This window comes from Melospiza melodia, chromosome 15, assembly GCF_035770615.1.
Source record: "Melospiza melodia melodia isolate bMelMel2 chromosome 15, bMelMel2.pri, whole genome shotgun sequence".
NCBI classification, from domain to species: Eukaryota; Metazoa; Chordata; class Aves; order Passeriformes; family Passerellidae; genus Melospiza; species Melospiza melodia.
This window is the reverse complement of record NC_086208.1, coordinates 10462590-10475109: the sequence shown is the minus strand read 5'-3', so window position 1 is coordinate 10475109 and position 12520 is coordinate 10462590. Positions and strand designations below refer to the sequence as shown.

General features: G+C 39.8%; 1 protein-coding gene across 1 annotated transcript in view; it reads right to left on the bottom strand.

The window, feature by feature from the left end:
• Positions 1-11281, bottom strand: part of GALK2 (galactokinase 2) — a 47172-nt gene extending 35891 nt beyond the window's left edge. Inside the window, exons 1-4 of the mRNA XM_063169752.1 lie at positions 11187-11281; positions 8829-8917; positions 7589-7712; positions 2831-2921 (exon numbers count right to left, since the gene is read on the bottom strand). Coding sequence (XP_063025822.1) covers positions 2831-2921; positions 7589-7712; positions 8829-8917; positions 11187-11239 — 357 coding nt within the window. The 5' untranslated portion in view covers positions 11240-11281. The remainder of the gene's footprint in view (positions 1-2830; positions 2922-7588; positions 7713-8828; positions 8918-11186) is intronic.
• Between the last annotated feature and the right edge of the window lie 1239 nt (positions 11282-12520).

Genomic DNA, 12520 nt, shown 5'->3' with positions numbered 1-12520 from the left:
CTGATACTTAGAAAGAGAATCCTTCTGCTGAATTGCTGGAAGCAAGGACCTGCTTCTGGTATCTACAAAATAAAGCAAAACCAAAATTTTCATTCTGTTCCTTAAGAACAAAGCCAATGGTGGGGCTTCAGCCAGAGGTATGTCTGCAATGACTGTACACAAACATATAACTACCCCAAGCAGAACTCAGGATGGGCTGCATGCCCAAGAATTCACCAAGCTTCGTGGGTGGGTTTTGAAGCAACTGGCTCTGCTTTGAGCTGCGGTGGTGACAATGCAAAGTTACCACTCCTTTTATACCCTACTTTTGTCCTTTTCTCCACAGCTCTTCATTTAGGCACCACAAAGAGCTCAAGGCCCACTTTATGCTTCACTTCCGAGGCTGGCACGTGGTATTAGGGAGCCACATGACACTGAGGGGGAACCAGTAGCCATGCAGGGTTTTCAAAGCAGATACTTGTGTCCTGAAGCACCCACAGGACTGACACTGGGAAAACCACAATGGTACTTAAGGAGCTCTGTGCTTTAGGGTCACAAAGACACACCTACCAGGGGGGATGTTCTCTGACATGCTATTTTTTGAATGAAGTTTAAAATATTCTAACATACATGAGAGATACCACAGATAATACATTGAATGCAGAAGTCATAAATCCTCATGTACATACTCTTTTAAATATTCTTTAGTTGCTTTTTCTTTTTATTTATAATCACTTTTATATACATTTCTCTCTGCTATTAGTTTGAAACAAACATGCAGTACTTATTAAGAAATCATTGTATATGGGGGGTATACAAATAGCTAACTTCTGATGCAATTTACACGTCAATACACTGTTACAGTGCCAATAATCAGAAAAAATAACAGTATTTCCATGAAGAAATGTTCATCTTGAAAAGATTTCTGATACTTCTCCTGAAACAACTTCAACCATAAATACCAATGGTAGAGATCAGCAAACACAAAGAGCCTCCTTTAAAGTCTTCTACCATCACTTCAGATTATATTTTGAATTTCCTGTTTTACAAATAAAGGAAATTCATATCTAGCATACTATTGCTGGCCATGCCCCTTCATGAAGAACACTAGACAGGCTTGTTCATAAACAGAAAATGCTTGAGTAACCAGAAACTGATCCACAGTTTCTGGATCGTCTTGAATGTGAATCAGGCTTGCAGACTTATCACGCGATGTTTAAATAGAAAACGTACTTCAGTTTCAAAAATGAAAATGGATTTTGCCAAGTTCTGCAATAGTTCTGTCCCAAAAGGATAGCATGCTCAACTTAATATAAACAGATTATCCCGCTGGACCCTCTGAGTACTTGTATTTCAGACTTTCTTAAGTCTGTAACATTTATGCTTATTTTCTGCCAGTACCAGAGTCTGCAAACCTGCTTTGCAAATTAACCTTCAAGTATGAAAGCTTGTCCTTAGGAAACAGATCTCAGTAGCAGACTGCAAAATAAATAAAGTCAATTGGTCATGCAAGCCTTAATATAAGAAAGGATATATTGTAAAGAAACCTAATCTATATCTCTACATTCAGTGCAGTTTAAATGCCTGTATTACTGAGCAATGCAAAATTGAAAATACTCATGTTACTGCATGAGTAATTTATTTGGGTCTATGCATAGAAGCAGGGGGCGGTTTAGGACCTGTGAATTGTAATAAAGTGATTTGTGGCACTGATTGTTCTGAATATTGTATTTTGAAGACTTCAGTGGCAGGTGTGAGGTAGGCTTTTCAGCAGTCTGCAGTCCTTATCTATTGGAACATCCTGTGGGGTGACCCAGACAGCCTATCCTAAGGAAAACTTCATGTGCTTTAAAAAGCACATTTACCCATAATTTGGGCTGGGCTGGAACAGGCAACCTGTTCCTGACCTGCCATCACTGTTTATTCCATCTGCCCTTCCAGAAATATCATTAGATGGACATCAAGAAGAGAAGACACCTTTTTTTTTCCCCTCAAAGGGCCATGAATTCTGTGAATCCTGTGCCTCACCTGCAAAGAGCAGGTGAGATTTGCAGGAGCCTCGATGGGGAGTTAAGGCTGCCTCCCAGGGCAGCAGTGAGGAGCAGCACCTGCTTTCCCCTGGGTCTTGGGGCCAGGCTGCAGAGGGAGCTGCCCAGGGAGACAAGGCTGGAGTGGGCAGACAGGAGAATGTCTGGGAGGTTGTGCTCCTGCCTTTTCTGTAAGTGTGCCCCCTTCTGCACAGCTGCACTTTTAACTCAGGACATTCTGAAAATCTCATTCAAATTCCAAACCCTGAAAACCATGATGAGTAATGGTTCTTAATGAATTATTTCTTCTGTATGCTGTTTACTTGGCTTTTGCATTTTCTTTTGCCTATTGCATGAATCAGCTTCACTCAGCTGTTGTGCACAAATTACAGGTTTTCAGCTTTAATGCAAGTTCATTGTTTTAAATGCTTCCATGGAAAGAAAAGGGTTAAGATATGATCTTCATGTCCTGAAAAACAAACCTCTAAACCTTTTTCAAAGCAGATTTTAATTAAAGAATTCCATTGGAAAGCATTCCTTTTGACTTCAAAATCCAGACTTGTCATCCTGATAATGTTTGATCACGACTTTCCAAAGCAATTATTTGCTATTGTAATTTGTTTTATAGAGATGAAAATAGTGCTCTGCCAATATTTTAAAGCAAACCAAGTCATATCTCCTTGTCAAGTTTTAACATTAAAATACTTAACTTTATGTTAAAAAAAAAAGCTGTAGAATGCAGGAAAACATTTCAAGGGCAAATAGGTATTCTTGTTGTATTTTACTTCTACATTAATTTCATAAATTAAATGGATTTGGCTTACCTGAATACCCTTCAGTCCACACAGGAAGTAGTTATGCCACTGAGGTTTGGTTTTGTTAATCTGAATGTTATTAACACTAGTACTGAAATCCCTGCAAAAACAGAAAAACTTTAAGGCTTTAATTTGTATTAAATTTAGTTTGAAAAAACATGGCTTGTTACTGCCACCTGCTGATGGAAAAAACTGGCTTGATGGTTTTCAATGCAATGTTTTCAGGCTTGTTTTCTTGTTTGATCTTTTTACATATCTTCTTTATTAATCATTTCTATATGGTTATTTTAGATGAAAGCATAAGAATTCTTGAGCAAGTATAAAGAATATATTAAATAAATCCAGAAATTAAGCTGCCTTTGACATCCTTAATTAACGCAGGATTCCTTCTATCATGTATGTGTATGCTATCATGATTTCTTAGAAGTGGAAATTCAAATAATCATATCTGTCAAACCATGACTAGAGACAGATAAACCTCAGGCTCTCTGGTAATTCCTGCTCAGGATTTCATCTTCATTACCTTTGCTCTGAATGGCACTTCACTAAAACAAGCCTAATGCTCCAGATTTATATTATGTATGTTACAAGACAAAAATATTTAGTTTAAATATTTTATCTGTTTCCTCCCAGATAATTCCTACTCCACCTTTCTTTCAAAGTAATAAAAATACTGAGCTTGAATGTTCCTAAAGAACAGCCAGGTGCTGTCAAAATGGGCATGGGTGACACACAGAGGCCTCAGGGAGGTGCAAGTGTTTTGGCAATCTGTACCCTTGAACATCCAGGAATTTCATCTGCTTGATGTTGTGACAGAAGGTGCCCAATGCAGAAACAGCAAAGGCATTGAGAACAGCAAGAAATCAAATTAAAAATATTCAAAAGTTCCAGACTAACATGTGCTCTACAAGGCAAGGTCTGCTAAAAAATATGAACAGAGGCAGCTGAATTCCTGGAAATATTTAACAGGAATAAAACCAGTTTCAAGAAATAATACTTCAGGGGATAGTCTGTAACTCCTAAAAGGATGGAATTTTTCTTTTTTACACTGGTCCTAGTAAAGTACATAGATTATTGATTTCCTGGGTTTATTTTTGTCCAAAAGGACAACACTAATTAATTCTTGTAATGGATACCTGTGAAAAGATGTTTTTATCAGTTGATTATTCTGTTACCCATGGAGAAAAAGTTATACAAATCTAAAGCATCTTTAGATATTCAAGTTCAACCTTAATTACAGAGCATCAGCTTGGTGTGCAGTTTAATGTGTAAGCTGCTATCTTAGTGCCACAAACAGGATTTTATCAGCAGTGCAGCAGCAAAGATTGCACAAAGCTAGAGTAAGAAATTACCAGGTTTTGCTGAGGAACATAAAAGATATGAAAGGGAGTATTGAGATTAGAGTACTAAGGAAGTTTGAGAATGGCTGTAAATTCTTCCAGTTTGAGATTCATGTGTATTTTGAATGATCTCCAAGAGAATAAAATTTGCTTATGGTTTTTGAATAAAATAACCCCCCCACGAGGTATTTGTAAAATAGAAAATACTTGTCATAAGTAATGAAGATTTTAAAATTCTGTGTTTGTTTATGCTTGCTTCCTACAATAATCCTAAATTATTGTTGTAAAAAACAAGGCTGGTAGAAAGCAATGGATGAGTGATTGAGATAAAAGGAATCTTAAGTCTTCTTTGCCTCAAAGAATTCTAAAATAATTTACCTTCATAATTCATTTTACCCTCTCAGACAGAGTAAAATTTCAATGAACAAGAAGACACATATTTTCTGGTTCTCAAGATAAAATAAAATAATGACTTCTTAAAATGCATTTTGCTTTTTTTTGCAATCTTCTCACATAGAAAATGGAATAAAAATATGGCGTTGATTTTGGCAGGTTTTATATGAACATAATTTACACAAACACAGAATGCTGGACTGTCAAAATTCCCAGAATCCTTAAGTCTATTTTTTGTTATGATATTCAGTTTTTATAAAAAACAATTCTTAAATATCCAAGTTTTATCTTAAATCAGTAAATGTTTAGGCTTGCCTTTGAACCTCCTACTGAAAATTAGGCCATTTAAGATCAGAACTTTATAACAAAATAAAATAAAATATTGGGAAAAACATACCCATGAGATAAAAATACTCTGATATTGTCTCTTCCAACCTTTCAGTTTTAAAGAATGCTTGGGGGAAAAATGCCAGTTCTCCATAACCAGACATAAAAACTTCAATTTTTCTGTATAATTAGAAGAGATAGGATTTTTAAGTAGTGTGTCTGAGGTGGTTTTTACTGCTTGAAAAATAAATAATCCTTAGTTTTGGGAGATCAATTTGACTCTTTCTCACAGAACCTTATTGTCTTGTCAGTCTGGTAGTTCATCTGTTTGAGTCTTCTGTACAAATACCCTGATTTAAAAACAAACAAACAAAACTTTCAGGTTTTGTCGTGAGGTGGAAACAGATTGGTAATTACCATCCTCTGGTACTTCTGAAGGCACTTTGAGAAGTATAATGTCAGATATTCTCTCTACACATACTTCTCAATTACAAAGATGTTTTGTGAAGGGAAGGTATCAGGAACTTCAAAAGAATGTAAGTTTTGAATACCTTTTTAGTCCCAATAACATAAAAGGCATGAGATCAGTTGAGATAATTTATGATAAAAAACAAGCAGGTGTTTTTCTAGCAAGCTGTTCTCTGTTCTGTTTCTACTAAAAGTTAACATGAACTATCAGGGTGGAAGAGTGTTACAGAACTGTTCCACATTTTACCAGTTCACAAAATAAGAATGAAATAGGAAATTGTAATTCTACAGAGGATTCTGGTTAGTCCTTGGTCACCAAAGGCCTATAGATACACATTCACCACAGGCATAAATCCACCAGTGTAACAGGCTGGGAAAAAAAAGACATACTGTCATCAATTTTGTTGTGTGGTGTAACATTCAAAGTGTTGAAAAATATTTCTTTGTTATGAAATTATGGACATGTTTTAGCTTTGTTTTTAAGCAACAGTGTCTCAACAAAACCAAGATGCTTAATGCTGTGTTATGAGATCTTTTCTTGGTTTATGGTTTAAAGCATATGATTTTAAACTGAAACCAGGACAGATGTAAAACTACAATGACAGTGTGTGCAATTTAATTCAAAGGCTGTAATTCTACATTTTGTGGAACTGTCCTGAGAAGGCCATTTCAATTGCAATATAAGGCAGCAAAGCTTGAACACCAAGTGAAAACGTTTACCTTTTCATTACTGCTTTATTTTGTGTTCACTATTACAACTTGTCCTAGTCAAAGCTATTGTAATTCTGAAGCCATTGTCTCTTGCAGAATGGTTTTGCAACACAGCTTAAGCCCTGGTGGGAGGTTGCAGTTGAAGACAGGGAAAGGTCCCAAGCACACCTTCCATTTCCCTTCCCTGTTCACCACTGCTTGTTCCTACTGTTTACCCCAAGTCAGCTTTAGTGCTGAGTGCATGGCAATTCACTAAAATGCCAGAAAATTATCCAAGCAAAAAATGGGGAATAGTGCACTTTACCTTAAGATCAAACAAGTACTCTACACCTGCTAAAAGGCAGAGGCTGAGTTGATCTTAGAAGCAGGTACAGGGAGACTAGAGGTAAAAGAAGCCAAGCCATTGCTTTTTGCCAGTGGCAAACACTTAATTCAGCCCAGCTATAATGTGAAAACATATTCCACAAAGTGAAAAATCTCTGAGTATTTATACTTAGCATGGAAGTAGAAATTCCTTTGAACTGTCTTAGTCACAGGCAGCAGTTCAGAATATGTTTATAACAAACTGAGTTTCAAGCAGGAATATGTGCTCAAGTATTTCCCACTTTTGACAGTGTGCTCCTGTCCCTGTGCTGCCACACACTGTGCTTTCAGGAACTAATTTACCAATTAAACCAATGGTTCAATAAAAATGGCTTAAACTAAGCTTTTGCTGATTCTCATTTTTGCAAAATGCCCACAAAAGCTCATGTGGGTGAGTGACCTGATCTGAACTGCCATGCAACTACACAAATATCAGTCTGTGACAAAGAGGCAGGAAAACGTGCCTGAAGTTGAAAAGAGTGGCAGGATTATTTCCCTATGTTCAGCACTTGTGAGACCATAGCTGGAATATTGCATCCAGTCCTGGGTTTCCCAATACATGAAAGACACTGGCAGGGAGTTCAGCAGAAGGCCAACAAGATTATTTACAAGGGATCTTCAAAGGTCCTTTCCAACTTAAATTGCCCTCTAATTCTATGAACAGCTGTGGAGGAAGTGGAAGTGAGGGAATACAGGTTTTTTGAGCCAGGATTGTTGCTAAAGCTGTTGTGTTGTGAAAACACAGGCCCAGGTTCTCCAGAGCAGGGGAGTGTTACCTTACTTTTGCAGTAATCGATTACAAAACATTTCACTCCCTTCTCCAGGGGACATGGAGCTGCTGCCAGTTATGGAGATTATATCAAGAAAGATGAGATAAAAGAAGGGAGGACAGAATTGCAGAGTTTTAGAAGGATTGAAAAATCAGAGGCCTTACAGAGTAATATGAACAAACAGGTGGGGGACACAGCAGCTGCAAAGCTATTGCTCTGAACTAATAGACATGGCATGGAGTCAGTCTGTGGGATTCCATCTGCTGATATAAATTGTTTACACAATCAGACTCTCTATTGCAATGGAAGTCTGTCAGATCTCTGAAAAGGTAAACTGTATTGCAATGCATGAAGAGGTTCATAAAAAATAATGAATAAACAAAGTAATTACATACAAGTACGAAGAATTGGTATTTGCCAATTGCACAACTTGAGTTTGTGCAGGTTCTACTGCAATCAGGATATCTTGTTCTATAGCCATGGGGAGCACAGCATAACCACAGTAGTCTATGTGTTCTCCTAGCAAAGAAACAAAGAAAATACTTTGTAATAATTCTTTCTAGAATAGCAGTAACACAATTTCTACAGGGCTTCAGTGTTGTTTACTGGATGAGACAATTTCTTACTGTAGTTTCAACTCCTATTACCTAAAGTTTGGGGTATGTTTCTTCCATTTCTTATTACTTCACAAAAGCTTTTTGTTTCTTTAGTGATTTTTATCTATTGCACCTGTTTATAAATGTTCGTATTTTAACACTGGCTTACAAAAGTTCACCATGTAGATTACTGTCCAAGAATGAGAACTGTGTTGTATGTACAATTTCTGGACCTTTTTCCAAGAAGATAACTACTATATTTAAATAATTATTAATACAGTTGCATACAACATATAAAGTAACATTCAAATAAAAAATGTATGTAGTAAACATCCTCTCCCTTGGGAATAATTCCCAGTTACCATATGCTGTCCATTTAGTCTATATGAGATGTTCACACAACACTGAGATAAAAATTAACATCAACTGCATAATAAACTAATTGACTTTTACAGCTCTGTTTCTCAGGATCCTTTTACTACATCTTCAAATGTGTAGGATTATTTTAAGCAAGAAACTCAGCTCCAGGGAGAACACAATGCTAATATGGACAGAGAATCTAAAAAGTAAGGCTGCTATAGAAATAAAAGTAAGTCCTAAACACAAAATAATTGTGACTCTCCAGTCTGCCAGTGAATCACACCCACTATTTTAAGTTCCGTGGACACATCTCTATGGAAGAGTGAATAAGAGATGATGGTAGAATAATTTTATGCTTTATCATGTATATTGCTGTGGGGCTGGTTATATTTGGTAACTTTAATTGATTTTAAAAAAAATAAGCTGGCAAGTTACTCCAATTTTCAAAATCATCACTACTGTCTATGAATGTTTTTCTCCAAAACTGATATCCATGTAGAGTTGTTTATAATAAGATACAGTAAAATCTACTAAATTATATATGATTTTCCATTTATCACAAGAAACTTCTCTGAAAAAATAAAATTAAGACCAGCATTTTCATTCTGTGTTTTAAACTACTAGGTTTCCATGATGACAGATGAAGTAAAACAACATAAGGTTAATTTTTCTTTTTTACCTATTAAGTTGACTCGTCCTGGTGCACGAGCATAAAACTTGGGAGCTGATCCAAACTTTGATATAAACATCTCCTTCAGTTTCTGCAATCTGAAAGGCAAGTTAGAAACATTTAGAAGGGCTATATTAGCATAAAAGGCAAAAAGCTTCAATGCTTCTTGAAGCAAATTCAGTTCAGCTTTCTGAAGTATGTGGAGTTTTCTCTGCTACCTCAGGAGTGACATTAAGTTGGTTATTTCTGCTTTTCACATAACATTGAAGACTCTACTTAGATTTTGATTTTTATCAATTTTCCTATTTGGCATGCCCCATCTTTGTATAAATAAATACACAAAGAACTAAAATTCCAAACATCAGATTATCCCCTTGACTTATGACAGTATTTACTCCACAGGATGCCAGCAAAAGTACTTCAGGTTTTCCTCCAGATTTTAGAGGCGTCTGTTGTGCTACTGAAAGTTCAAAGCAAATAAACTTTGTCATATTGCTTTACTTCCTGCAACTGTAAAGGTACCAACCTTCTGCCTGATGTTTGCTAAGTTGGAATACTTTAGTGTGTCATGCAGAACAGTAGGAAAACAAGGGCTGAGAACAGATGAAGCCATTTATTTTAGTGAGGCATAAGAAACTTGATAGTAATTCGTTTTGAAACTACCTTAAAGCAAAATTTTAGTCCACTGACAAAAATCTAGTAACAGGAACCCTGGTAAGGTTTCTACATTTAATCTACCTCTAGAACTGGAAGCCTAGTTAAGGCAAAGTAGAAGAAGACTGCAATGAGAAACAGATGTTAGAAAATTCCACAATTACTTTGTTTCTACATCTTTGTAAAGGCTGTGTTACTGTTCAGCTACGTGTATGCAAATGTTTCATAAGGTTTTTATAAATGGAAAGCTACAAAATATGATTTGTTGTGATATTTTTTAACAGATCTTTCAGTACCTGTCTTTGTGCCCTGTTACAAAGCTGTATTAGGGGTGTGATTTCCCCTTCTGATAATCTCCCCTACTATTGATTGGTATATCGCTCATCCAATTAGCAAAAGCAATTTCTGCCATTTCATTGTTCAATCCCTTCTCTAGATCACATTAATAATATTATAGTCCACAGGGGAATCTGTTGGCAGAATTCTAGGTGTTAACTTTATTCCTTTTTGTGTCAGTATTTAGAATGCTGCTTTGTTTCACAGATATTTTTATAGTAGTGTTGGTACCAAGAGACAACAAACAAAGCAGTCATGAGGGCATGTTTATCTAAGTGCTGACTGATCTCTTTTCTTAATGTGGGTTTTACAAGCAGGCGTGATGAAAGGCTATTTACAGGCTTTGGCCTTGATGTTGCAAGACACACACTTCGTTTCAAGCACCTCCATCAAGAAGAAAATTGTCAGAAGCCTTAAAGCAAAGGCACTCCTCACAACTTCACACTTCCAAGTCTGGAAATGCTGGACTCCTCGTTTCCGTGAGATTTACCGTGCAATCGTATGCAATTAAGCGGCGTTTTAGGAAGCATCCCTTGTGCAGCGCTAAGGCGTGCAGAAAGGTTCGTGTGTGTGTGCGTGTTCATTGCACACACCGAGCAAGCACAAAGGTTCGTGTGTGTGTGTGTGTGCGTGTTCATTGCACACACCGAGCAAGCACAAAGGTTCGTGTGTGTGTTCATTGCACACACCGAGCAAGCACAAAGGTTCGTGTGTGTGTGCGTGTTCATTGCACACACCGAGCAAGCACAAAGGTTCGTGTGTGTGTTCATTGCACACACCGAGCAAGCACAAAGGTTCGTGTGTGTGTGCGTGTTCATTGCACACACCGAGCAAGCACAAAGGTTCGTGTGTGTGTGTGTTCATTGCACACACCGAGCGCAACTCCACGGGCAAGGAGCAGGCTCTGACAGGTGCCGCAGCCATTCCCAGGACGGGCCAGGCTAGCGCCGCTCCAGGGCTGTTCCAGCAAAAAGGACGAGAGAATAATTAGTATTCCCCAAAAACTCTGGGGGGAAAATGATGTAGGCGAAATAATGAATGACTAAATGAATGAATGAACGAATGAATGAATGAACGATTCCTCCTGCAGCCCCAGCGCCACCCTGCGAGGGGCGTCAGGGCGGGCCGGGATGCTGTGGGTGGGAGAAGGGGCCGGAGCCCGGCGCGCCCCGGCCAGCGGGAGCTTCCCGAGCAGTCTTTGGTCGTGTCAGGGAAAAACTTGCGGAGTGTGGACGCGACGAGTCCACACCTCCTCGCACCTCAGCCCGGAGCATGAGGACGGGCTTTCCCACCCATCCTCCCAACCCCGCGGCCGACCGCGCACCGCCCACCCGCCCCGGGATAAGCGGCGGCGGGGTCGGGGAGCGACCCACCCACCTGGGCTGCTCCACCAGCTGCACCGGGACGGCGCTGGGGCTGTCCCCCGCCATGGCGGCTGCACCGCGGGCCCGGCTGAGGCGGCTCCAGCGGGGCCGCGGTCACGGGGCAGGCGAACGCCGCGTCCTTCCGGGCGGCAGCGCCGGCGGCCCGGCCCCGTCCCGCCCCGCCGGCGGTGCTCGGGCCTGGGCACCCCCGGCCCGCTCGGCTTGGAGCCGCTCCGCCCTCGGCCCCGCGGCCGCCACAGCCCCGCTGGGACGGGGACGCTGCTGCGACGTGCGAAAGAAATGTTTGGGGTTTTCCGGTATTCTTGCCGGTGCTCCTGCAAAATGCACGTGAGATGAAAATAATGGACAGTCGCATCCCTCGTGGCCTGGAGGGATGGGTGTCTCTGTCCCTGTGTTTTATGCGGTGTGTTGTTCCTCCAGCTCCCCTCCCAGCAGGCGGCCTCGTGGCTCCTGTTACCTCGGATTAATGGCTACAGATACTTGCAAGGAACTGAGCATTTCAAAAGTGTTCGCAGGCTCATTCACTCAGTGTTTTGGTGTATATCTTTGTTCATTTTGGTATCTGTCTTACTGTTCCTCATCCCATTCTGGCACCTTTAAGTGCTCAGACTGAAGGAAGCACAGTAACAAATCTCATTGTGGGTTTTCTGAGGTAAAATATTTATTTCACCCTTAGTACAGTTGCAGAATACAAACACAGCTTTTAAAAGACTTGTCAGTAGTTGTAGGGGGAAAAAACAAACAAAACCCCACTGTCAGAAACCATAACAGTGTAAAATGACCAACAATAGGAAAACCTGGAGACCTAGTAAATATTGTAGATGCATCTGTGTGTCTGTGAGAAGCCCAGGCCTTGTGGAGATGGGGAGGCAGAGCTAGTCACGTGGGGGTTTTACCTCACTCAGTTGAAGGCAGCAGCAGAAATTAGCATGTAAAAATCTTTATAAAGCTATTGCTTTACAAGGCCTGTGGATTCAGAGTTCAGGCCTTTAAAACTGCTGCTCTGGTATTATTTGTTTATGGTGAACGCAGCCCAGGTAAACTCAGCAATACTGAGTAAAGCAAAATGGAGCTGAGCAGTGGTGCTGGTCACAGCAACAGGCCGAGCTTTCACAGAATGGGTCAGGGTGGAAGGGACCTTTTCTTGAGACTGAACAGGCCTGGCTCCCTTAGCCCTTCCTCTTAAGAGATCTCTCCAGACCCTTGGCCAGCTCACTAGCTCTCTGCTGGACCTGCTCAAGGAGTTCCGTATCTTTTTCCTACTGTAAAAGTCCTAACTGCACACAGTACTCCAAATGCGGCCTCATCGGGGCTAAGCAGAGGGGC